The sequence below is a fragment of the Spermophilus citellus genome (genome assembly GCF_964194105.1).
Source record: "Spermophilus citellus genome assembly, chromosome: 11".
In the NCBI taxonomy this organism is placed as follows: domain Eukaryota; kingdom Metazoa; phylum Chordata; class Mammalia; order Rodentia; family Sciuridae; genus Spermophilus; species Spermophilus citellus.
The window spans coordinates 92785306-92808939 of record NC_138192.1 but is presented as its reverse complement, the minus strand read 5'-3'; the positions used below and the strand labels follow the sequence as shown (position 1 = coordinate 92808939).

Genomic DNA, 23634 nt, shown 5'->3' with positions numbered 1-23634 from the left:
ATCACACTCACAGTTGACTCTCTTTATTTATTCAAAGTGCTCGTGTTCTTGGAAGTTACCAGGAACATTTAGTGAATGTTCAGTCATTGTTCCTAGGGGAAATACAGGGTTTGTTCCTGTGAGACTCTGGTCACATGTTTGTTACCCCATCAGTGCCACAATTTGTTTATATGCATTTCTGTTTAAAGGCACCTTAACTAATATATCTGACAATTTGTTGATGTGGACTTTATAGCCAGTAGCACAATAACTCATGCCTAAAGGAAGCTATTCTACCGCATGGATTTTCCCATAAGGCACATGGCAGCCTTCTTGTGCTTAGGTACATCAGACAGCACTTCAGCACGACACTGTGCACGATTTTGAGCTTTGCTTTAATGCCAAAGACAGTCAGCTCAGGAGGGACTATAGTGTGGAGGATTTAAGAGATTTGTCCTCTTCAGAAGAGAGGAAGAGATAAAAGGGGCTGAAGAGAAGGGAAATCACCAATCCGGAATCACAAAATGAAAAAAACATTGCACTAAGCAAGACACAGAGGAGACCTGTTTATAGTGTGAGAAATAGGAAGTCAGGATATTATTTTCTTTGGGAGAACAGAGTTCAATTGGAAACGTGTGTTGAGGGGACTAACAGTTTTTGGTACTCTCTGTATGGGCTTGTCTTCAAATGACCACAAAGAGCCAGGAGAATTGATTCTGTAATTAGAAGTAAATCACAATGAGTTAACAAATTCATATATGTGAATTGGCAAATAATGAGAATTCTCTTCCCTAATTGTGGGAATACATGTGTATTGTATAAACTAGACCAAAATTTGGGCCGGGCCCATGTGGTGGTGCCTCACTAGTGACTGGCGGCTCTTTATCAACCCTGGCTTTGGGTCCTTTTCTTCTAGAATCTGTCCTTCTTCTTGAACCCACCATGTGCACGATGGTCTCAGCTCTCAGAGGTACTGAGTTGGCAGTTTTCATCCGTCACCAAGAGAGGTCTCAACGTGGATCAGCTGAGCATGTTGGGAGAGAAACTTCTGGGTAGGAGCATATTTTTTGTCTATGTAAAAAATATAAATTCATAAAAATATCTCTTTTGACTCTTGTGATCCTCTTTGTTCTCTATTTTTTTTTTGAAGGTAGAGAGTGTTTCTAAAAACTGTTGGCATTTCAACAGTTTATTTATTGAGATAGCTAATTGAAAATGGGACTTCACCCTGGGGAGAAATGTAGACCTGATAACAGGGTTACATGAATTCTTTCCTGGTTGTCCCTCTTATTAACATTTTTGAGAAGGAATCTGAAGGGAAAGCTTTTTAGATCATGTACTTTCAATGAAAAGAAGCATCTGAACCACTTCTTTAAAAATTCTTGAACAACTCTAATCCAGATTTGCTTTCTATGCAGCGGGGCTGCATATACCACACCAGTAGGCTCGTCTGAACCAGATGGCCTTCAAGGGTTCCCTCCCAGCTGTGTCAGTCACAGCATGGGGGGCTTGTCTTCTGCTATTTAATAAGAAGTATAAAATCATCTTATTCCTTTTCCTTATTTGTGGAAAGTCAAGAAATGTATCTTTTCTACCTGTCACGGCATAAGCAGTGGACTTACCCCATCTTATACCCTGGTTAACTTTAACAACTTGGTGTTATTAGCTCTTAGCTTCTAGTAATACCTAGGCTTCCTCTCATTTCTCTTGCTTGGCTTATGATTTGCATCCACTTCCCTGAACCCATGTCCTATTTGGAGGAGCACTGAGAGAGATCTGTAATCAGTGTCTAAAAATAAGCTTGGAAAGTCAAGCCTCAAAGTTAGGTTCTTCACATAGGGTAATCTTGATCTTGGTTTGAACTTCCACAAAAAAATGCCACAGGGTCTTTAGAGAGGAGACTGTGCTGAGGCAGTAACAGGGGGCAGTGGGAAATGATCCTGCATAGGGAGGGACCAAAGGGAGCTTTGCTTTAATGCCAAAGACAGTCATCTCAGGAGGGACTATAGTGTGGAGGATTTAAGAGATTTGTCCTCTTCAGAAGAGAGGGAGAGATAAAAGGGGCTGGAGAGAAAGGAGCAGATGGCAAGGCTTTTTGATGCTTCCGCTTTCCCTAAAAACTCTCATAATCATAGTGCCCAGTAATTTGTCACCAATTCTTTCATGCCATTAAAATCAAACCAGCATGAATGAAACTTTTCATGTTTTGGATTGTTTCAGTTCTGTAGTTCTGTCCTTTCATAGCCTAGATGATAATTGCTCAACTAATGTAGCATTAATATTCCTGCATGTACATGCACTCTTGGGGTGTTAGTTCTTTGAGAGCAAATACAAGTCTGATCAAGGCACCAGAACCATTTTCTGTTTACTGACAAAGCTTATTTTTTGTTGTTGTTGTTGTTGTTTAGGTCCTAATGCTGGCCTGGATGATCTTATTCCATGGACCAGGTTTTGTAAGGTGGGTATTCCTGGGGCTCTGTCCTCTCTGCACTCTCTGTGGTGGTTCTCCTTTTTCTCACTGTGGTGCTTAACTGTTTGCTTATTCTGGCATGTTTGCCTCTCACCCAGGAGCCCCGAGGGCAAGTTGTTTACTTTCCTTCAGGGCTGGAGGTTTCTGGAGGTCAGTCTCCAAGCCAGAGTCTGACGGGAAGCACCTGCCTGAGTGATAACATTCTTTCATATCCGAAATGAGTCTTCAGTTCCCTCACACCAGCCCACTGCCCAGCAGTGTTTTGGCCTTGTCCATGTGAAACGTGAGCTTGGCCTGACTGGCCTGTTGAGCTTTGCAGTGTATCAAACAGAGGGACCAGCTGGAGGCAGCACTTAGACCCCAATGGGGTCACCAGATAGTGTTGACCAGCTCACTCTACTGAACTCCGCTAGTCTGAGGGCAGTTTTTGTTTCTTTGAGTCTCCCTGGAGGTCATCCCCTGGCTGTTTTGCTACTGTTTGGAGAGGGAAGTAGAGCCCAGCCCAGGGAAGTGGAGAGGTCCAGTTCTTAACACTGATAAGAGGGGAGGGATGGAGACATTCCCCAACAAGGGACCGCTGCTGCTGTGTGCTGAACAGTTCTACTTTGGCAGCTGGGGTATCTTTGCAAATTAAAATACAGCAGTGGGAGAGAAAATGCTGAGTCACTATTTTGAATTTCTTGAATCCTAATGTATGCATTGGTATATTTTCAGGAAAATATTAATGATAAAAATTTTTCCTTCTGGCTTTGGATTGAAAACATCCTAGAACTCATTAAAAAACACCTGCTGTCACTCTGGAATGATGGGTAAGGACCCTGATGGATGCATTTTTGAAATGTTTCTAGTACATGCTGCCTTACTGAAGGCTGAGACAAAGCCTGAGCTGGGCTTCCTTATTGGACAGGATTTGTGTGCACCTCACAGTGACGCATACTTATGGCTGTCAAGGCTTTATGAGAGTGGAACCTTAGAAAATTAAACTTTATCCTTCCTTAGTATTTATGCAAAACTAAATTAAAAAATAAAAAGAAAGAAAGAAAACCAACTGAGTGCCATTCATGCATTCAACAAGTGTTTCTTGATCACCTGCTGGATACATTTCAACTTGGTAAATTTTGTCTCACTCACTCCCAGGATGAGCTGATACTTCAACAAAAGCTTTAAAATGACCAGAGATGCTAGAATCTAAAGTATATTTTCTGCATCTTCCTCTTCAGCATAAAAGATGTGTAAATTCAGATATTTTCATAGCCTTTAAAGTCAAATGATGATGAAAGGCCCATTAATCCAGCATGTATTTAGTAAACATCTGTAGCATCCTGCTGGCATTATGTATTTTTTTTTTAGTTTAGCATACATATGTGTAAGTGAAATGCTTAAGTTTCAATTAAATATATTTTTAAATAGTCTATAGATTTTTTATTATATGTTCTCTTACCAAGTTGCAGTCATTTTCTTGGTTTGTCAAGTTAATATAAAAATTAAAATCATGATTGAACTACAAGTGACACCGTTGATCTCCATGTCTAGGTGTATCATGGGCTTTATCAGCAAGGAACAAGAACGAGCTCTGCTCAAGGACCAGCAGCCAGGGACATTCTTGCTGCGGTTCAGTGAGAGCTCCCGGGAAGGGGCCATCACATTCACATGGGTGGAGCGGTCCCAGAATGGAGGTGGTGAGTGAAGGGCGCTGGAGGACCCGGGCACGGTGCCACATATGGCTGACATCCTTTTTCACTACTGCAGATCAGCCCAGACTTACCCAGCTGAGGCCCCCAGATAGGATATTATTACACGACCCCCCCCCCCATGAATATTGGTGAATCACTGCCTCGGATGTTTTGTGAAAATGATGGCTTTTAAAAGATAAGGTCAAGTTCCTTCCTTTCAGTCAGGTTTGTTTTCTGTAGGATAGGATGTGAGTCAATATCATCTGTAGCCAGTTCCTTGGAAGAGCTCACTTTTGCCACAGTTTAAGGTTCCAGACTCATTTAGGGTAACTCCAGAGTCAAGTGCACATGGGAAGATTGGCTTTGTGAGAAGACCTCCTTATTGGTTTTATCCACACATACCAGTAGCTGGGATTGGATGCGAGGGCTCTCAGGATAAGCTGCAGTCCTCTCTGCCTTGCCTTCAAATAGAGCAGCTGCTCATTTATCTCTGTTGGTGTATTGGATTTCTCTTTGACCAAATGAGTCCATAGATAAAAGACTCCAGAAACCTTGGCATCATGAAGCAGATCTCTGGAGGTGAAGCTGAAGAGTGCAGATGAAAAAATGATAATGGCAAACTGAGTACTTTTCACAGGCACCTATAGTTTGCCTAGAGCACTGGAAACAAAACTGATTTGTTGTGGTGACTTCCCTGTTGTTGGTGTGTAGAGGCAAAAGATGTTCTGTTCATTTTTGCTTCTGATGAAAAGTGTGAAGACTGGGATTGGACCCTGGTGTAGGCAGTAGATGTTGAAGCCTACCTGTTTTCTTTTTTCTGGGGTAGTTCATTTCCTGATGCAGCTCAGAGATGAGCTATGACCCAATTAAAGAGGAAGAAAACACTTGTCAACCAGGAAAGTGTAAGCAGGGCTGCACCAGCCACATAGATTTAGGATATAGCATAGCAGAAGTTCTAGAGAGGACTCCAAAAGCACTGCTCAGCACCTTTTGGAATATGTGCACACAGAAGTGGGATTTTGGATAAAATAGTGTTGAACCCTGATGCAAAGAAAAAAACCACCAACTCCAATTTTAAATCGAATTAAAGCAAGCTTGTATTTGTGTACACAAAGAGAGCTGATCAGGGACTGTCTCCCCTAATGTGGGCCAGCTCTTCAAGAATGAGATTTTATAGCAAAAAAAGTTGCAAAGGGGGGCTGTCTTGATTACTTACAGATAACAGAATTTTGACAAGCATAATACAAAGGCAGATAGTAGGTTAATGATCTACATGACATGACATTTAAATGTAGGGAGTAAATTCAGATCCCAACATCAGAATTTATGAGGCACTGCTGAGGTTTCAGAGAGGATTGTTATCTGGTCGGGGAGCCAGGATTTATGAGGTGTCACTAAGGTTTTAGAGAGGGTTGTTATATGGTCAGGGAAGGCCAGGCATTGGGGAGTTCAAGGCCCAGGCAGGAATTCCAAACAAGTTTAAAAATCGCAGTAATTTATAGTAAAACAGAAATTAACTTTTCATGACAAGATGTTTCCCAATCTTAAAATGAAATTAGGCTGGGTTCATCAGTAGGAAGAAAGTTTTGAATCAGGTCTGGGATAAGAATAGGAGTTAATTAAACTATGGCTTATTGCATTAAAAATTAGAAAAAAAAAGTAGAATTTGAGATCTTTTCTTGTTTCAAAAGTTTTTTTTTCCTGTAGATCATCATCATTTATTTTAATAATTATGTTTTTCAATATGAAAAGAAAAACAAAATGAGCTCATCTTTTAATAACTTAATCTGTGGCTTGAGCCAAGAAGACCCGATTGGTGATTAATCACTTATCTGCCTATGGGCAGCATTTTGTTGAAGATGAAGGCTTCTAAAGGAATTTAACAAACCTCTTTTAGCCACATTTATAACTCTAGGCAAATATGACAAACACAATGTTACTGAGAGTAAAAACTGCCTTTGTTTTTTCCCTATTAAAGACAGGATTGTAATTTATTTAGAAATAAGGCAGTCCATGGTATGTGTGACAACTCCTAGATTATAATTAGTTCTCATGAGCTCGCTCACATCTGTATAATCTACAGTGTTTTGCTTCTCTCTGTGTCATTGTGGAATATTCTGTGGAATTCACTGGGACTCATGAGCGTCTCTCCTTTTTAGAACCTTACTTCCATGCGGTTGAACCCTACACGAAGAAAGAACTTTCTGCTGTTACTTTTCCTGATATAATTCGCAATTACAAAGTCATGGCTGCTGAAAACATTCCAGAGAATCCCCTGAAGTATCTGTATCCAAATATTGACAAAGACCATGCCTTTGGAAAGTACTACTCCAGGCCAAAGGAAGGTAGGTGGGAACAATCAGCCACTGCCCTCCTGAGACACAGCTCAGCACAGTCTTTCCTGGTGGGCGAGTGTTGTGTGCAGACCAGATTTAAAAACAGGATTTACCTTTGCCATCCTGCTGGCCAGGGCCAGTCTGCTGTCTTTAACCCACCACTCTCTTATGAATTAGTAAAAGCAGGCTTTCAAAACACAGTATGCACTCAGTATGGTGGTAATGAGATGCATTATTTGGCCTAATACAGCACGCAAGACATGATTATATAATTTCATACTTTACAGGTATAGGGAAAGTTTATTTCTGGTCTGTGTATCTGTTACATTGTCACTTTTGGCTCAGGAAGGGAAGTATGACCAACTGATTTGTGCCAGTCTGCTCATGTTAAATTAAGGAAACAGGTCCATGAGAAGTAACCTGTTTCATCAACCCAATTATTTGTTAGATCCTATTGTTATTAGTGGTTTTTATTAAGAGTGGGCTTTGTCCTAGGACACCAGTCTTAGGCTTCTTAGTTACCATTGAATCGCATTTGAAAAAGTTCAAGTTAGGTTCTTCTAGTTTTAGAACATGCCAGAAAAGCTAATTGCTTTTCAGAATGGGAAGTATCACTATTTATTAGGACAATCACTTTGGAATTAACACTTGCATGTATAACATCAGCTAAACCAGTGAGAACTTGGCACATGTGGCCATCTTGGAGGATTACAGCTTGAGGAAGAGAAAGCTCCTAGCTAGGCTGCTGTTGAGATACTCACCCTTTTTCTGCTAATTGCTTCTTCATGCCCACCAGAATTTCAGATGACACAGGCAGGGAGATCACAACCCCTTAAAAATTGCAGGACTCTGAGCTGCCAAGAGAAACAGTAGAATTTTGATCCCCCAAAATATTCTTTGGTAATTTCTCTAATGGAAAGTTACATGCTGTGTTTGCTTCTAGCACCAGAACCAATGGAACTTGATGGCCCTAAAGGAACTGGATACATCAAGACTGAGTTGATTTCTGTGTCTGAAGTGTAAGTGAGCACAGAAGACTGGCATGTTCCAAACTGCACACTAGCCTTGGCCCTGGCTGGGGCCTGGCGAGTGTATTTTGCTTTTCCTTTGTAATTGCTGTCGCCATTACAGTTGGACTTGTTGGAAAGATCCTAATTAGAGATCCTGGTGTCACTGTCTGCTAGCATTTGACTGCCTTTAAAAACCAAAAACCAAAACAAAACAGGAAAACCAAAGTTGTATGTAAGGTATTTAAGTTCTCCCCAAACGGATATTTTGAAAAAGCATAAATAAAATGAACAAAAATTGCAAAGAGTGGGAAAGCAGTTCTTTTCAACCTAGAAAAGGCCAAAGTAATCATCGAGATACATTTTCCGCTTGCTTTTATTCTGTTGTTTCATTTCATAAAAGGTAGAAAAAGGTTTGGAAAGTCATTGTCAGTTATTTGGCCTGCAGCACTGTCTTGGGCTGAATGGATGTAGCCTTCATGTAAAAACACTCTGGAGCAGCTTTATCTGCATACAAATCTCAAGGTAGGGATGAGGGACTCCCCAGACATTTCTCTGGTGCTTTTCTGTCTAGGGTAAGCCACGGGGCACTGCCGTTCCAGGGTGGCACACGGCTTGTGCTCATTCCGAGGCTTAACCAGGCAGAAGTGGCCTAGGTTCCAGTCTGGCTGTGACCCACTCACATCTAGAGTCCAGTACATACACTCCTAAGGGGCCGGGCTGGGGACAGAAACTGCTGGTGATCCATACATTTTCAGATGTGCTTTATAAATGTGTACATTTTCCTAAAATAAAAATATAAAGTGGTCATTCAGTCACAGACAAAAGATAAAGGAAATGTGTTGAGTCTGCAGTAGGGCTTTCATGAGGTGTTAACGTTTCCCTTTCCTTCCTCCCCTTTCTAGTCACCCTTCTAGACTTCAGTCCACAGACAACCTGCTCCCCATGTCCCCTGAGGAGTTTGATGAGGTATCCCGGATAGTGGGCAATGTGGAATTCGACACTATGGTAAGTACCGTTGCAGGAGTGTTGCCAGACCTGGGTAAGCGGGTGCCCTCTGAGGCAGGGTGGGCACTGCAGCAGATCCAGGGACTTTCCTCAAGAAGGATTCCTCTGGCAGAGCCAAAGAAAGGGCATTTTTCAGATGAGCTGGGACAAGGAAAAGCCTGTTGTGCTTCGACAAGGTACATCATCAGCAAAATGTTTATTCTTGGCATCCTCCAAAAAATAGGTGACATTTCAAATACTTAAGTTTCCCCTTCTGCCCTTTGAAGTACAAAAGTTCTGTCCTTGTAGAATTTCACATATTAAGGAACTAATATTTTTCTGATAAAATGTTTTCTTTCTGCCTATAGCCTTACCACAGTGACATCCTTAGGAAAGGGTGTTATTTTTAGGGACTAATGCTGGGTAGTTTCAGTAATTACAGATTTACATTTAGCAAGCAGCCCTGAAAGGGCTTTCTCTGCTTCCTATTTAAGAAGGAATTTGTGCTGCTAGCTCCTGAAGCTATGAAAGGCCAGCCCAGAAAAAAACCGCACAGGGGGTGAAAGAGTTAGTGAGTTTCATGATAGAAATAGGAACATGATTGTTTCCAAAAGAGGTGATCTTCCTCTGGGAAAATATTTTTTCAATATATCAAACAGTATTGTTTGCCTTTCAGCCTGAAATCCTTCCTCTTAAAGATTTGTTTGGTTGGCTGGGTTTTTGCTGATGCTGTTTAATTTTAAGCTCGTTTTTGCACGGAGCTATTCCAGTTCATTTTTCAAAGTTGGTTTAGTGCTTTAAAAAAAAAAAACAAAACACCTCTCTGAGTCACTGCTGGCTTTTCTTCATCATTTTGTACCTGGTGCCTGGAAAAAATAGGTTCTCAAAAATGAGGGAGGAAGTCAGGGAGGGAGAGGGAAAAGAGGGGGCGAGGCGTCTCTTGCAAACCATCATGAATTCAGGGAGTGTGTTCATGTGACCTCAGTAATACCTGATCAGCGTCACGTTTCTTAAGGGTAAGAAGGCCTTTTCCCTCCACTTTAGGAGGGCTAAAATCTGTAGAGACTGTACTTTCTTACACTTTCCTGATTGTTGAGGATAAAAAAGCCATTTAGAAAAATGCTTAGCTAGTATGACAGCAAAATAGTTTGGTCTGTGCAAAATGAGCCTTTTCTCTATGTAAGGTAGCATCCCAACGCTCCTCTAAAAAGTGCTTTATAAGCCTGACACAACAACGCAGTACTCTTAAAGTCCAATTTAGAAAATATAAGCTATATAGATAGAGCCAAAAAGCAGGGTGATCCCCTTTTACACCTCTTTTGTTCCTGAGCAAGGTCCCTCAGCCGCATCACTATTGATGGGTAGCACTTACTAAGCACCTCCCCCATCCCAAGCACTTCCCCATAAAAAGCCTCTAAGTTGGGTGTTATTGTTGTTCTCATCTTGGCAGACATAGAGCAAGGCCCTGTCCCCAGTTACAGAGCTTGACTAAGATCCAGTAGTTAGTCAACAGTAGAACCAACATTGAATCTACCTGGTGTCTCCAGAATGCATGCTCTTGTCCACCATCCTAGAACACCTGCCACAAACAGCCAGACTTGGCTTCATTCAAAATGTGCATCCCATAGAGGCTGTTTGCACAAACTGAGCATTTTATTCTGCTTATTAAGACAAAGGCAGTGTGGCCTCTGGGTGAGAGGCCTGTGATTGGGATTTGGCAGGCAGAGTTCCAACTCTATCATCACCATTATCCCTGTGACCTTGCGAAAAGAAGATGGATTAATTCCGTCCATCTGTGTAAGCAGTAGGACTGCCTCCTGTATGCTCTCAGAATGATACTGTGAGAGCAGTTTAAATACTGCAAATAAATGTCAGGAAATGGTTTGTGGTCTTTGGACATTCCTAAAGCCATTCCATCCCAAATGATATCATTCATTTCATTTGTAGAATAAAGTCAATCTCTCTGTCTTTATCCCTCTCCCCCACATCACACACATGCACAGACACCATTAAAGACTCCAGGCAGGTCAGTAGATGTACAGAGCTAAAAGAGGCTGTAAGGGAGACACAGCACTGGTTAGGCAAATTCAAATGCAAATTCAAAATAAAAACTGGATGAGTTTTTAAACTGGATTGGTTCCACTGTGGTCTGCTCTGTCCTCAGTCTTGGCCATGACTTCCATTCGGCATCCATGGCTCTGAGATGGAAGCAGTTCTCTCAGAGCTGGCTGACTTCCACCCAGTCTGGAGGTTGCAGCTCTGGACTAGAGTGACACCAGGGACTGATGCTCAGTGCAGCCTCTGGGCAAGAGGACCACAAGCTCTTGAGGAAATTATCCAAGACAGCCAAATTACTAGTGTTTTTTGCCACATGACTTGGGTGTTTGTTTAGCCTGGATTTTCTGTATGATACATTTTTCCCTCTGGGCTGTAGTACAACCATTCTACTTTCCTAGAGGCCTTTGACCAAAGCTTATAACAACAACAACAAGGAAGAAAAAAATGATGATAATTTATTATCTACTATTTTCCTTCTACTGTATAGACAGTTTACATATGCTAATTTAACCCTTTCCATAAACCTATCTGCTAGGTACTATTAGCCAACTTTGACTGAGGATCTTAACATTTAGAGGTTAAGTAATGTGCCCAATCACACAGTGACAAGATTGGAATCTGGGCTTCCTTCTCTCTCTCTCTCTCCCCCACACCCCTAAAGTCTGCCATCTTAACTACAACTTTGTGCTGTTGACCGGGCTGCAGCATAGGGGCAGAACCTTTTCAATCCAAAATGATTTTCCTAAGACCCCACCAAGTACCATGCACTATTGAGCACTTGAGATTTAGAAAAGCTCTCAAGAGGCTTTACTGTCTAGTGCTCAGTTTTGGTACTACAGGCATTTTGGGATGGAGAATTATGTCCTCTGCATTGTATCTCTGGCTTCTCCCCACTAGATAGATGCCATACACCACCACATCCAGTCATGGCAGTCAGAAACATCTTTAGACATTGCAGGGGACCAAATAGTCTCTGAGAACATCTGATATAAGGCGAAAGACCAGTATAGAAGTCAGGGAGTCAGCGGCAGGACACTCACTATTCCCTGAGGAGCAATTTCCTGACTCCAAGTTGCCATGTTCAAGGCAACTGGGCAGAAGGCACCAGTAGGGGAGGTGTAGGGGATCTTAATAATTCTACTTCTCTGGCCTGTATTTGAAACATTCATTTATTTTACCTATGAGTGACCTTTAAGGGAAATTCATCATTTCCCTCACATCCCTCTCTCCCTCTGGCATATAACTCAGCATTTCCTCACTCTTGTTTTGCATGAGTGGATTTGCCACATTGCTCTGTCCCCAGACTTGCATAACAGCAGAAAGCTTTATGCAGTCTGGATAGATTCACAAAATTAAGCCGGCAGGCTGTAGAGTGATAATCCATCAGCTTAAGTGATATAAAAGGTCTTGATTAGTCCAGAAAATGGGTAGGTCAGGTTGAAGGTCCTCAGATTCATTCATTTGCTGTTAGAAGTGTCTTCCTTCCACTACACTCTAGAATAGACAGTGATGTTAAATATCTGAACTTGCCTGTCACAAGATCAATGTGATAAACTTAACCATCTTTTATCTCTTACAGATGAATGCAGTATAGAGCATGAATTTTTCTCATCTTCTCTGGCGACATTTTTCTCTTCCCATCTGTGACTCCTTCCTGCTACTCTGTTCCTTCACATCCTATGTTTCTAGGGAAATGAAAGAGAGGACAACAAATTTGCAACAGCCTATTGATAGCAAATGGATGTTTCTCTTATTCAGAAACATGTTACTCTGAAGGGCTTCATGCATTTTATTGAAGGTGAAATTGAAAGGCACTCTCCACAGAGTGGATTTTGCAAATGAAAAACATCCAGATGCACCCAAAGCATCAGGACTAGAATGAGAGACCTTTGGGAAAGGTGAGAAGTTCGGTAACAATTTAGCAAATGCTGTGCATGAAATCAGTGCCCAGCTGATACAGGTTGTTGGATAGATATTGGTTACTTGGGAACTCTTGATGTAGAAAAGGAAAATTTCCATTCTGCTTTAAATATGGCTAAAAGTCTATTGTTTTGCCAATGAAATAGTTCAAAGCCAAGTTTATGTAAAATTATGTATCAATACTTTATCAAAAGTAGCCTTCTTGCATCTGGGTAGGAGAAAAAGAAGTTGTGCTCTTCATTTTAATTATATCTTCCACACTGGCCATTTAAAACTGGAGAAAAATTCTTTTTTTCTAGAAGAGAATTAGCTTTTGTGTTGGTAATAGCTGAACAATATTGGCTGTTATCAATAGAAGGAAGTACATTTTCTAAATTCATAAGTAGAGTTTTCTGTTTAATATTTAATATCCAGAGCTTAGTGTGTTTCACCTTCATCTTGGTCACTGGTGAATGAAATTGTCTTTGCCCTTCCATGAAGGGAGCCAAGCTCTTAACAACAGCCCCCTTAAGGCAGATCTCCTTATTTTTTAAAACATTGAAATTAATTGCAGACGGAGATAAACCCAGGAATTTAATTCATGTTTCTTAAATGGGTTCATTTGTTTTTACTGTTATTAGCTGGTATTTAGTCTATTAGCCATAAAATTGAGAAAGGAGTAGAAAACGTAGTTACTGACAACTTGAATCATTAACCATAGATAACATGAAAATCAAATTATTTCAGAACTCATGTCCTATGTAACTGCACGGAGAACTGCATATTTTTCACTGATAAATGTGATTTTTTCTGACAATTATGTTTGCAAATGGTTCCATTATCTGTCTTGCGGTTTTTCCACATAGTTTTTCGAATGGATGATGTTTTGTGGAATGTACTATTTTTTTGTTTTGTTTTGTTTATATGGTCTTCTTTCATTAGTGTGGACACAGAGCAATGATAAGGGATGAGTCCACAGGGTTCTTCTGAATAACTTTCACAGACCGCTTGTCTGCATGGCCGCTCTCCTCTCTCCATTTCCACCACCACAACTATGTTATTACAGAAATGCTGTGTTATTCTTTGGTGGAGATAAAATTTTCTTGACATCTACTTTATAATTAAAGCTAAAGTATATATATTACATTAAATATAATATGCACACAGTATTTTTTATTTTTCTTATTACTACACAAATTGAGACCTCTTCTCAGTTTTTACATAGGATAGTATGAACCTGGCTGGGTTTTGGTTGAATCTTCAAACTGAAAAAATCAAGAAACATGACCACATTTTTGTGAATATTGTCCCTAATTCCTAGGATTTAACTACTTGTTAAACTTTTGTCCTTTAAGAATGATTGGCATGGTTTCATTTTACTGTACCAGCCAATCTTTAGTATAAGGTTTTAATAATGCTGGCATTATGAACTGGTTTAATATTTACCTCATTTACGTATCAGTCCTTATTTTACAATAAGATTAATAACACTACTTTCTTAAATCTTCTCCTTACTCACCATGCCTGTAACCAGAATTTAAATGGCAGATTAAGATAGGTCAGTGGAAGAGATCAATTTGTAGTCTCATTTAATTGACCATTCTAAAATATTGCTGAGCAGATCATGGGTTAAGCTATGTTTGTATTTTAAGTATAACTTGGATAGTGTTTATATGACACTTGTAAATTTGGTGTTTTATAACTGAGCATATATGTACCACTTAGGATAAATTTATTATTTTCAAGAAAAGAGAATTATTTTCAGAGATGGCATTAAATAAGCAAGATGTTTTAACTGCCTACAAACTAAAGTGGAATATGAAGGCAGGTCTTAATGAACAAAATAGTCCTCTGTCACATCTGACTGCTCCAGGGAAAAAGCTAGAAAGTGTTTTGGAAATTCTTGTACCTAGTCTTTGAACTCAGATATTGTTCCCCAAGAAAGGGGTATTTATTCAAGTGGCATATTTTGGTTGGCTAAGATTCATTAATTTATTAATTCGTCAAGTATGTATTCAGTATTTGTCATGAGCCAGGCTCTAGTCTAGATGTTTGGGAAATATTGGTGAATAAAACCATGATAAACCTAAGATGTTCTAGGATCTGGATCATATAACCTTCCTATCTCACTAGGATCTGAGCTGGACCTTCTATAATCTAATAAATCACATCCACTCCATACATAACTATAAAATTCCCCTTTCTGCAAAAGCTTTTTTTCAAGTGCCACCTTTTAACATACATAGGGGGCTTCCTTGAACCATCCAGTCTATGATTTACGAATTTACTCATTTTACTATGAAGATTAACCCAACCCCTAAAATAGCCGCACAAAAATAAAATGATCTTGTTATACAACAACAAATATAAAGTTTCTCCCTTGGGATTATCTGTACATCTGCACTGATAGGTGTAGGTGAAGTTAACTATATGTTACAGAGCTTAACTTTATAGCAGCTATGCCTGACCTTAAAATTCCACAGAGGAGAAGCCTTAGCTGATGTGAATTATTTAATATAAATAAGTTTAAATGCAAATTCTGTCCATAGTCAGAAGGACCTTATTATAGGATATAGGAAAAGAGTATGGGACTAAGAGTTCTGTATCATGAGCCTCTCTTGAGTCCCAGCTTCATCAATAAAAGAATGGGTTTGTTTAGAGAATTTCTGATGTCTCCTGCATTTCTAAAATATCAATAATGAAGATGATACAATACCGTGGCTTCTATAGCCAAGCAATTTAGTCTGTGATAAATGACTTTGATAGATGAAAATGTATTGGCCCTGGTGCTCATGTCTACCATGAACCAGACACAAACCTTAAACCTGAAGGGAAAGAGTGCTCCAAGGACCAGGGTTTCTGGCACTGGAAGTGAATGCCATTCCCACATATAACAAATTAGGCGGGAGCTTAGCTTTGCCAACTGGTCCAACTCAGATCCTAGTGTGGTAGCACCAGGTTCAACTCTCCAAGTAGATTAAGGTTTTATAAATAAAAATAACCTGTCCTCTCATTCAAGAATATGTTCAATGGTTCAGTTCAACAAGTATTTACTGAGCACTTTGTAATAATGAAAGGGTAGTGTTAAATTCTAGAGGATAGAATGTGCTTCCCCATCCCCACATCTTTGAGGATGAACTCCTTATAGGATTCTTAACTTGGTCATTGTGGTAGCCCCACCTGACACCATGCATACTACCTGGTTAATAGTAGGCATTAGCAATGGATCTGACCAACTAGACATGATCCCTACACTCAGTAAAGTGTTCAACCCAGGGTCATAAGAGAAAAACCTTAGTTGTTTTAAGAAAATCAATTTTCACATTTTTTATCATACATGTATTTATTATGCTGTAAAAAGCAACACTATCTGATTTCATTTAAAATAAAATGTTTCCCAATTTCAGAATACTTAACAATTTATAGTTTGAAGATTAGATCCACTTTGGGAGATGTTGAAAGCAAATACATTCATAGCTGTGTAATCTCCAGGAAGAATCCAAATCCGTTAACAGCTCATTCATTTCCCTGCCAGACAGACCACAGAAGCAAAAGCGAATCCAACTCGGCAGCTACAGGCAGTGTGGGGCAGCAGTGGGGACAGCATATCACCAAAGATGAGACCATTAGAACCAAGACCAATAAAAACGACAATGTATACAAAGCTTTATATTAACACGACCATCCAAAGCTCCCAGGATACAGAAAAAGCACATACGATCCTAAAGCTAAAACAAAAAGATCTTTGGAGTTTACTGATGGCAGCAGTAGTAAACAAGCATTTAAATAAAATGTACTCATTATTACCAGCCAGTAGCAAACAGCCAGAGCACCTGGCACAAAGTCTTAGATAACATCTTGGGGAAATAATGGCACACTTAACTAAACCACAAAGAATTTTACAAAGCAGTTTGGATCTGAGAAAAGAAGAAAACTCTCTTTGTTCCCAAATAATAGTTAGAACTTCATTATTAGATAAAAGCCTCAAAATCACTCATTGGTAATCTTAAACCACACAACTGAACCACCTTAATGTTTCATTTTAATCACAGACAGCAAGCTGCTATTTAGGCAGTTATCCTTGTTGATTTCAATTAAAATATGTCTACCCCAATACCTGTGGGGATAATGCTGCTCCTGTACAGCGTCTTGCAAATACAACCTGTTTGAACGGCTTGATAAGATCCATGGGGCAGGAACACAGTGGTGCCCACCTTCCTTTCTCCCCACAGATGCTGGAACACAGGAGCCGCCTTTGTGCCTGAGCAGCTAAGGAACACTGGCGTGGTTTCACCAAGGGAGGTGCCATCTAGGGATTGGGAGGGCAGTGGCAAAAGCTACTGACTTAGACTAAAAGCAAAAGTCAAAGCACCAGGGGACTGCTGGAGTGAGTAACAGTGCCATTGGGCATAATAAAGCTTGGAAGCAGCAGTCTATGCTGATTGGGAGGCGGGGGGGGGGGGGGGGAATTGCCACATTAATGTGGTAACAACTAGCATTCATGTAGTTGAGAATTCTGCTCATTTCACTAAACAGCTTCAAAGAAGTCCATGTATACACATGTATGGACAGTATGCTTAATGTCAGAAATCCTCACTGACATACCTCTTTATTTCTTTGAGGTTATGATAAGATACAATGTATGTGCATTTACTAGAAAATTTTGTTCTTCAGTTCTGAAGCCCCTTTTACCTACTTTCTAAATGAATCATGAATTAACTCCCTAAGACAAAATGATGGGTCTCAATTTAAAATGGATTGGCTTTTTCTCATTATTGAACTATAGAACCCACAAAAAATTATACAGTAGAGAATGAGAAAAAAACGGGAGTGATCCAGTGGTCTTCCCGAAGAGGACAAATATCTTGATGCAGACTTTTAATGGCAGATTTAAAAACAAATGTTATTTGTAGCAGTTCCCTTACAGTCAGAATAACTTTGGTAGCTTAGAGCATTTCTGAATTTGTCTTTGTCTAGGAGCTGAAAAATAACTTTTTAAAGAGCTGTAGCGGCACATGCCTTTGTTTTTTTTTTTTTTTTTCAGAACAAATGAATTGGACTAATTTATCCTTAGTAATTTGTTTCTGGTTCGTCTTCTATACAAATGGCAAAGTACTAGCTCTGATGCCAGAAATGTGAGGCATTTTCTGACTTACTGTGGAAACATGAAAACTGCATAGTATGCCAGCACTCACTTTCCCAGCCAGAGGGAAGAGGCAGACAGCTAAAGTCTGAGAAGAGAGGCTGGACTAAGGGGATATCAAAAAAGAAAAAATGTTCAAAAGTATTATAACTATATTCACACATATGTTTTGGTCACCAAACATATCTTAAACAGATTCCCTGATACAGTCTAATCAGAATTGGCCTATCCTACTAACAGCTGTTAACTATTTTAGAGTCACATCATGAAGCGAGGGTGATGGGAGACATTTTAAACACTCAACCATATTGTTGCATAATTGTTGTTCAACACTCAAAACTAAATCTATATTTGAAGTCTTCAAAGTCACACTGTTTGCTTCTGAAGACAGCCTTGACCCCTTTGGACAGACTGTACAACAGAGCTTAATGTATAAGTGTGTATCAGCAAATCATCACCATGAACTGAAAGTTCACAAAACACACAAATGAATCATGAAGACCACACACTTAAGCTAGCATTGGTAACTATTTCTTTTACATCAAATTATACAGTGCACGAGGTAAATATTGCTCACATTATGGAGGGAGATTGTTTTATTTCTATTTTTTCCCAAAGAGATCAGATTTGTCCTGTGCGCACAATGAAGAAAACTCCGGTAACACTGAAATGACAAATGTAAAATATACATCACTACCAGATAGAAATACACATGTTCTTCATAATCATTTTCCACAATTAAATAGGTAAGTGATTTAAATCTTGGGATTTAAGACCATTATAACAATCCATCAAGATTCTTATGGACTGTTTGGTTTTCTTTTCCATTGTCGGAGTCTCCTTGAGGTGTGTACTGGACTTGGTATTCCTGGAGGATTTTGAATACATCGTGGTGTCCAAAGTGCAGTGCTTCATCCATGGGAGTGTTATTCCACCTAAACGAGTGGCACAGTATGGACAGGGTCATTAGGTAATTTCTGCATGAAGATGATCATCCAACATCCCTAGGTTTTAATATAGGTTAAACAGCCACCCAGGTTTAATCACTTTAGCAATATTATAAGTAAAAATCATTAGCAGAAATGCAGAAAGGAATTTATAATTTAAAAACTGATCTCACAGACAATTTGGGATATGAGGATGAAGAGAAAAATATCTCTATGAGAGGAACTGGTTTACATATCCAAGTGCTTGTGGAGGGACCTTTATAAGGAAAGTCCTAGTTTTGACAGACAAAATAGACACCTCAAAGGTTCCTGAAAAGTTCAAAGGATTTATTTTTAAATAAATGTTCCAGTCAATTCAAACATCACAATAAATATCAGAAGTCTAGAAATAACCATAACTCTATGAGGGCTTAACCATGTATTGGAGGAACAAGACTGACCCAGAGAAAGTGACATTTCCATCACCTTCAGTAGGATGGGAAGTGTGGGCTCACCTACACCTCTACCCAAACAGAAGACTCAGTTTCCCTTCCTTATTAAGTGTGCTGGGGCTGTGCTGTTAAGAGCAAGGTAGATAAAGATTCCAGGATATGAAGAAGGAATAGCACTGCCTAATCGGCAGAGACAGCACTGTGAGGCTCACACCGCAGCACAGGGCAGGGATGAGTCTGAGTTCCAGATACTGCACAAGTGAGGAGGCCCTCTCCTTCCCTCTCTACTTGTGTCAAGAACTTCTCAGAGGCTGCCAGTGTCCTGCTCTGTGGGCTCATGGGCCACTCTTTCCACTTTGCTTCTGTTTCCTTCTTTCCTTTGCTTTATTACTGGTCACATTATGAAACCAAAAGTGTTTAAAACTGTCTCATTTTTAAACATTTTTGGTAACCTGTTCTTAAATATTTTAAAATACTTTTTTAGTTATACATGGACACAATATCTTTATTTTGTTTATTTATTTTTATGTGGTGCTGAGGATTGAACCCAGTGCCTCATACGTGTGAGCACTCACTTTCCCAGCCAGAGGGAAAGCCACTGAGCCACAACCCCAGCCCTGTTCTTAATTTTTTAAGTCAGGTAAGTAACACTTTACAAGTATCTTTTGTGTTTCTCAAAAAACAGCTGGACTAATGTTTTTTTTACTTCTGTACAGGCCTTCCTTAGTTGAGGGAGACAGTGGCTCTACAGAGGGACTTTTCAGTCATCTTCAACAGCATGTGATTATGTGGGCTTTCTAAGAATTGAATGCCACCATAAGTTACCTTTTTATAACTCTTTTCCCATGAAACAATGAAGAATAATCAACTTCAAAGAATATACTAATTTCACTCAAGCCTAGTTTATAATTTTAGATGATACTGATTCTTAGGAAATGAAGAAAAATAATTGTTTTGGTTCTATAGCTTCCATCCTAAAATCTGTTAGTTTTTGAGGGGTGGGGTTAGGCTGAATAGTTAACTTAGCTAACTTGCCCCTCAAGATGGGCTCTTTTACTTCTGCATTCTTAGAGGCCAACTTGGGGAGGGATTCAAATATATAAAAACACAGTAAATATTTCTAGCATATACTAGTGTTTACTAGGAATTATAAACACAGGGGAAATATTCTTTTGGTTTCTTCCTCTATAAAGAGCTGAGAAGGGTATTACATTTGGGGATAAATGGGAGAATTGTCACCCTAACTTGAGATTTTGGTATACTGCCATAAATAGTCCTCGTGTTATTTAAATAATTATAGGAGTAAAGTTAGATAAGCAGATGTGTTACCACACTCGCACACTGTTCAGACACTAACAACTTCTCATTTCTTACAAGCTGAACCAATGAGATCCAGGCCCTAATTTTTTAAAAGTAGATATAGCTTAGTAAACACATTTAATACCTAGAGAGTAATCAACTTGCTCTAAACTTAATACAGTAACTCCCATTCCTCAGACATCAAATCCACAGTCCTTATACATAGCAAAACTCTAAATCAAATATTTCTTACTCATGTTATTCTAATCCTTTATTCTCAATACTCACTGACTCATCTGCTCTACTCCAATAAATAACATCAAGTATTGTGAGTGCACAGTTTACTATACATGGTCATGCCTTGGGCTCTTATCCCTGCATTGCTCACTTTGTGGACAGCATTTGCCACAGGAAGGATAGCAGTTTGCCATGTGGACCAGAAAACATCCCAGGCAAATTCTTCCTACTATAGATTGAACACTGATCTTTTCCCCAAAATCACTGGCTAGAATTCAACTTCCACAAAGCCTGCTAAAGCTTTCTACCCAAATCTCAGACTTTCAGCAAACTCCCATGTATTCATTATAGAGTTCTTTTTCAGAAGCTTTCTTACACATTCTTCATATGCCCCTCAAGATGGGCTCTTTTACTTCTGCATTCTTATATGTTTATCCTGTCTCCCCTGTGTAGTTAAAAGCCCTCTGAGGACAGAATTTCTATTTTCTCTTTCCAAACACAAAGAACTTTCTTCTTCATGTAGTGTGTGGACTGATAGTCAAGGCTGAAATTTTCTAATAAGAATACCATTCTTAGATAAGAAATAGGATATGGGAGATCAGATAACCCATCTAGCAGAAACAAGGTTTTGTTTGTTGCCTCTGGAAAAACACCACAGCAGATTCAAATGCCTTAGTGGCTTTACATATACCATCACTTAAATACTGTAGTCCTGTATAATCAAATACTGACTTGCCCATTATGGTAAAAGGTATGTAAGTGCTTACCTGTCCTTGGGGAAGGGATTTACTTTGCAAGCTTCCAGCAAAAATTTAACGACTTCAACATGACCTACCCCCCCCCAAAAAAAAAACAAACAGATATTAGTATTGAGTAGAAGTTAACTCTGGGGAAAATAATAATAAATGACTGGCTTATGTATTACCCTCTGCAGCAGCTACATGAAGTGCTGTTCTGGAATCATAATCCCGCTGTTCCATATCCATGGCTGACAAAGCAAATCTGAAAATGCATAAGCATAGCTATTCAGTATATATAAAACAAATTCAGTTCACACTGTAACATTCACTCTATAAATTTAACCTCAGGGCCATCCTTTGCCAGGCTCATTAATGTTAACTAGAGTCCCTGTTCAGTCAGTCAGTACCCAGGTGTCCTGGGAAATGCCACCTCACCTCATCCTTATCTTTGCTATTTGGAGCTAGGATGAAATATTAATCATCTCTCACAGAATTAAGTTTTATCACGCTATTATTCAAATTCCAGAAGAAAGACACACCTATACCAAATTTTATGTCTCAACAGGGCAAGAAGCTAATAGTAAAGTTGTATGTCTTCACAGAGATTCCCATTCTTTAATCTGATACTTTACATTCTACAATTTATGAGTACTGACTGGACTTTGAAACAAATGTAGGAATTAAGCCTATACATCTTTCCATTTAAAGGTCAGTTGCAACTCTATACAAGAGACTTTATATTAAGCATTTGGTAGTAGATGGCCTTTCCGATCCTGATGATTTACAGGACACCAGATTCCCCATCTTTGTCCCATCCCCCCACCAGAGATGGGGAGTGAATGTGGAATGAGGAGGTACTGTCCAATAATGGTAAACCCCTAATATTAATTAGCCAGGTTAGTTGGATAAGTTACCATTTGGGAATGCAGATATCTAGGCTTTTCTAAAAGGTGGAAAAGAACGAGATTGGGCTGCAGGCCTAAAGCAATGAACATGGGGGTTTAATAAAAATTTTGTTTAGGTTGTTTTTATTAGAGGGAAATGGAAGTGAGACCTTAGCCTTGATGCTAGGCTGCTAACCTAGCGTCAACTTCACAATAGTGCAAAACCACATGCTAATCCACCTAGACAACATACCTTCGAAGGGCAGATACATCTCCAGTGTATGCAGCAAACAAAAGGTTTATCACTGACTTTACCTGTGAAGAAAAGAAAGTTCAGACACTCACAGGAAAAGACAAACCCACAGTGTTCAACTGTCACTGGTTATTTCCATGTGCTTGGAATACTTCAGCTGGATCACTCGAAAAAGGTTATTGAGTACACTTCTATAACCAAATGTACACATGTGTAGTATTTGTTTCTTTTAACAGTATTATGAAGGAAGATTCAATAATAAAGATAAGGTTCATGAGGGAAGGAATGGAATGATACCAGTTGGCACAAGAGTGGAAGTTCACAATCTGCTATTTGGGGCAACTGAAAATGCTTTAGCACTCTTCTCATTTAGCATGTCTCAGTTCTGTGAGCAAGTTTGTATACTGATAAAAGTCATCACATGATTAAAAACTAAATCATGCTATTTTAAGTATCTAATCCCTGCCAGCAATAACATTCCTCTCCACTAACTGGATTCTTTGCAAATCTTCAAAGACAAAACTCAGTATTTATCATCTTAAATTTAGGAATAGGGCTGTACTTCACTGGAGTTTTTGTTTCCCTGCCCATCAGGTACAAATTAGAGCATTTAGAGAACCCATAAAACTGCTTAAAAGGTGGATCAACTCAGCAATGTTGATGAAAAACTACACTACTGATCATACAATTTGTTGGTAAATATTTTATAAATTTCCAGGTTGTCTTGTGCTTTATAACCTCAACATTCGTATTGATGACCCAACTAACATTAGACGCAATGGTAGGAAATGAAAACTCAATGGGAGGGATGGAAAGTAACCTAGTTCTCCACAAACAACCTAGTTCTGGAGCTGTGCTTCAAGATCTTAAACTGGACATTCTGTTTGTGTTATGGCCTCCCACAACCTGTAAATTTTTTTTTAACCTGTAAATTTTTAAAAACTAACAAACTGACCAGTATTTTCTAAGCCTGTTTTGTAGCAAAACTAGTCTGCAAGATGCTCCATGAAAATAAGGGTCCTGTGATCAGATAAATCCTTAAAATATTAAATCTCCTTGGGAGATTCATGAACATATGAGAGGCCTTGCAGAGTTCTGAATACAGGAACTACCTGAGGTGTATACCTCCAAAATAACACTACCAGCCATTAGTGTTGGTATCCTTTAAAAAGCTAATACTCCTTCCGTCCATTAACTTCCCTTCCTGCCATTCTTTACTACTGCTGCCCATCCTGTCCCCTGAAGTCAGTCCCTCTGAACAGTCCAGACAATGTTCTGTATGGAGGTGGGA

General features: G+C 39.4%; 2 protein-coding genes across 2 annotated transcripts in view; one reads left to right on the top strand and one right to left on the bottom strand.

The window, feature by feature from the left end:
• The window catches only part of STAT1 (signal transducer and activator of transcription 1), a 41771-nt gene extending 24836 nt beyond the window's left edge, over positions 1 to 16935 (top strand). The window contains exons 18-25 of the mRNA XM_081260478.1: positions 896 to 1031; positions 2388 to 2437; positions 3164 to 3258; positions 3983 to 4128; positions 6282 to 6467; positions 7402 to 7477; positions 8371 to 8473; positions 12090 to 16935. Of these exons, the coding sequence (XP_081116604.1) occupies positions 896 to 1031; positions 2388 to 2437; positions 3164 to 3258; positions 3983 to 4128; positions 6282 to 6467; positions 7402 to 7477; positions 8371 to 8473; positions 12090 to 12104 (807 nt within the window). The 3' untranslated portion in view covers positions 12105 to 16935. The remainder of the gene's footprint in view (positions 1 to 895; positions 1032 to 2387; positions 2438 to 3163; positions 3259 to 3982; positions 4129 to 6281; positions 6468 to 7401; positions 7478 to 8370; positions 8474 to 12089) is intronic.
• A 1195-nt stretch (positions 16936 to 18130) lies between these two features.
• Positions 18131 to 23634, bottom strand: part of GLS (glutaminase) — a 78893-nt gene continuing 73389 nt past the window's right edge. Inside the window, exons 15-18 of the mRNA XM_081260491.1 lie at positions 22344 to 22405; positions 21392 to 21468; positions 21234 to 21297; positions 18131 to 18487 (exon numbers count right to left, since the gene is read on the bottom strand). Of these exons, the coding sequence (XP_081116617.1) occupies positions 18331 to 18487; positions 21234 to 21297; positions 21392 to 21468; positions 22344 to 22405 (360 nt within the window). The 3' untranslated portion in view covers positions 18131 to 18330. The remainder of the gene's footprint in view (positions 18488 to 21233; positions 21298 to 21391; positions 21469 to 22343; positions 22406 to 23634) is intronic.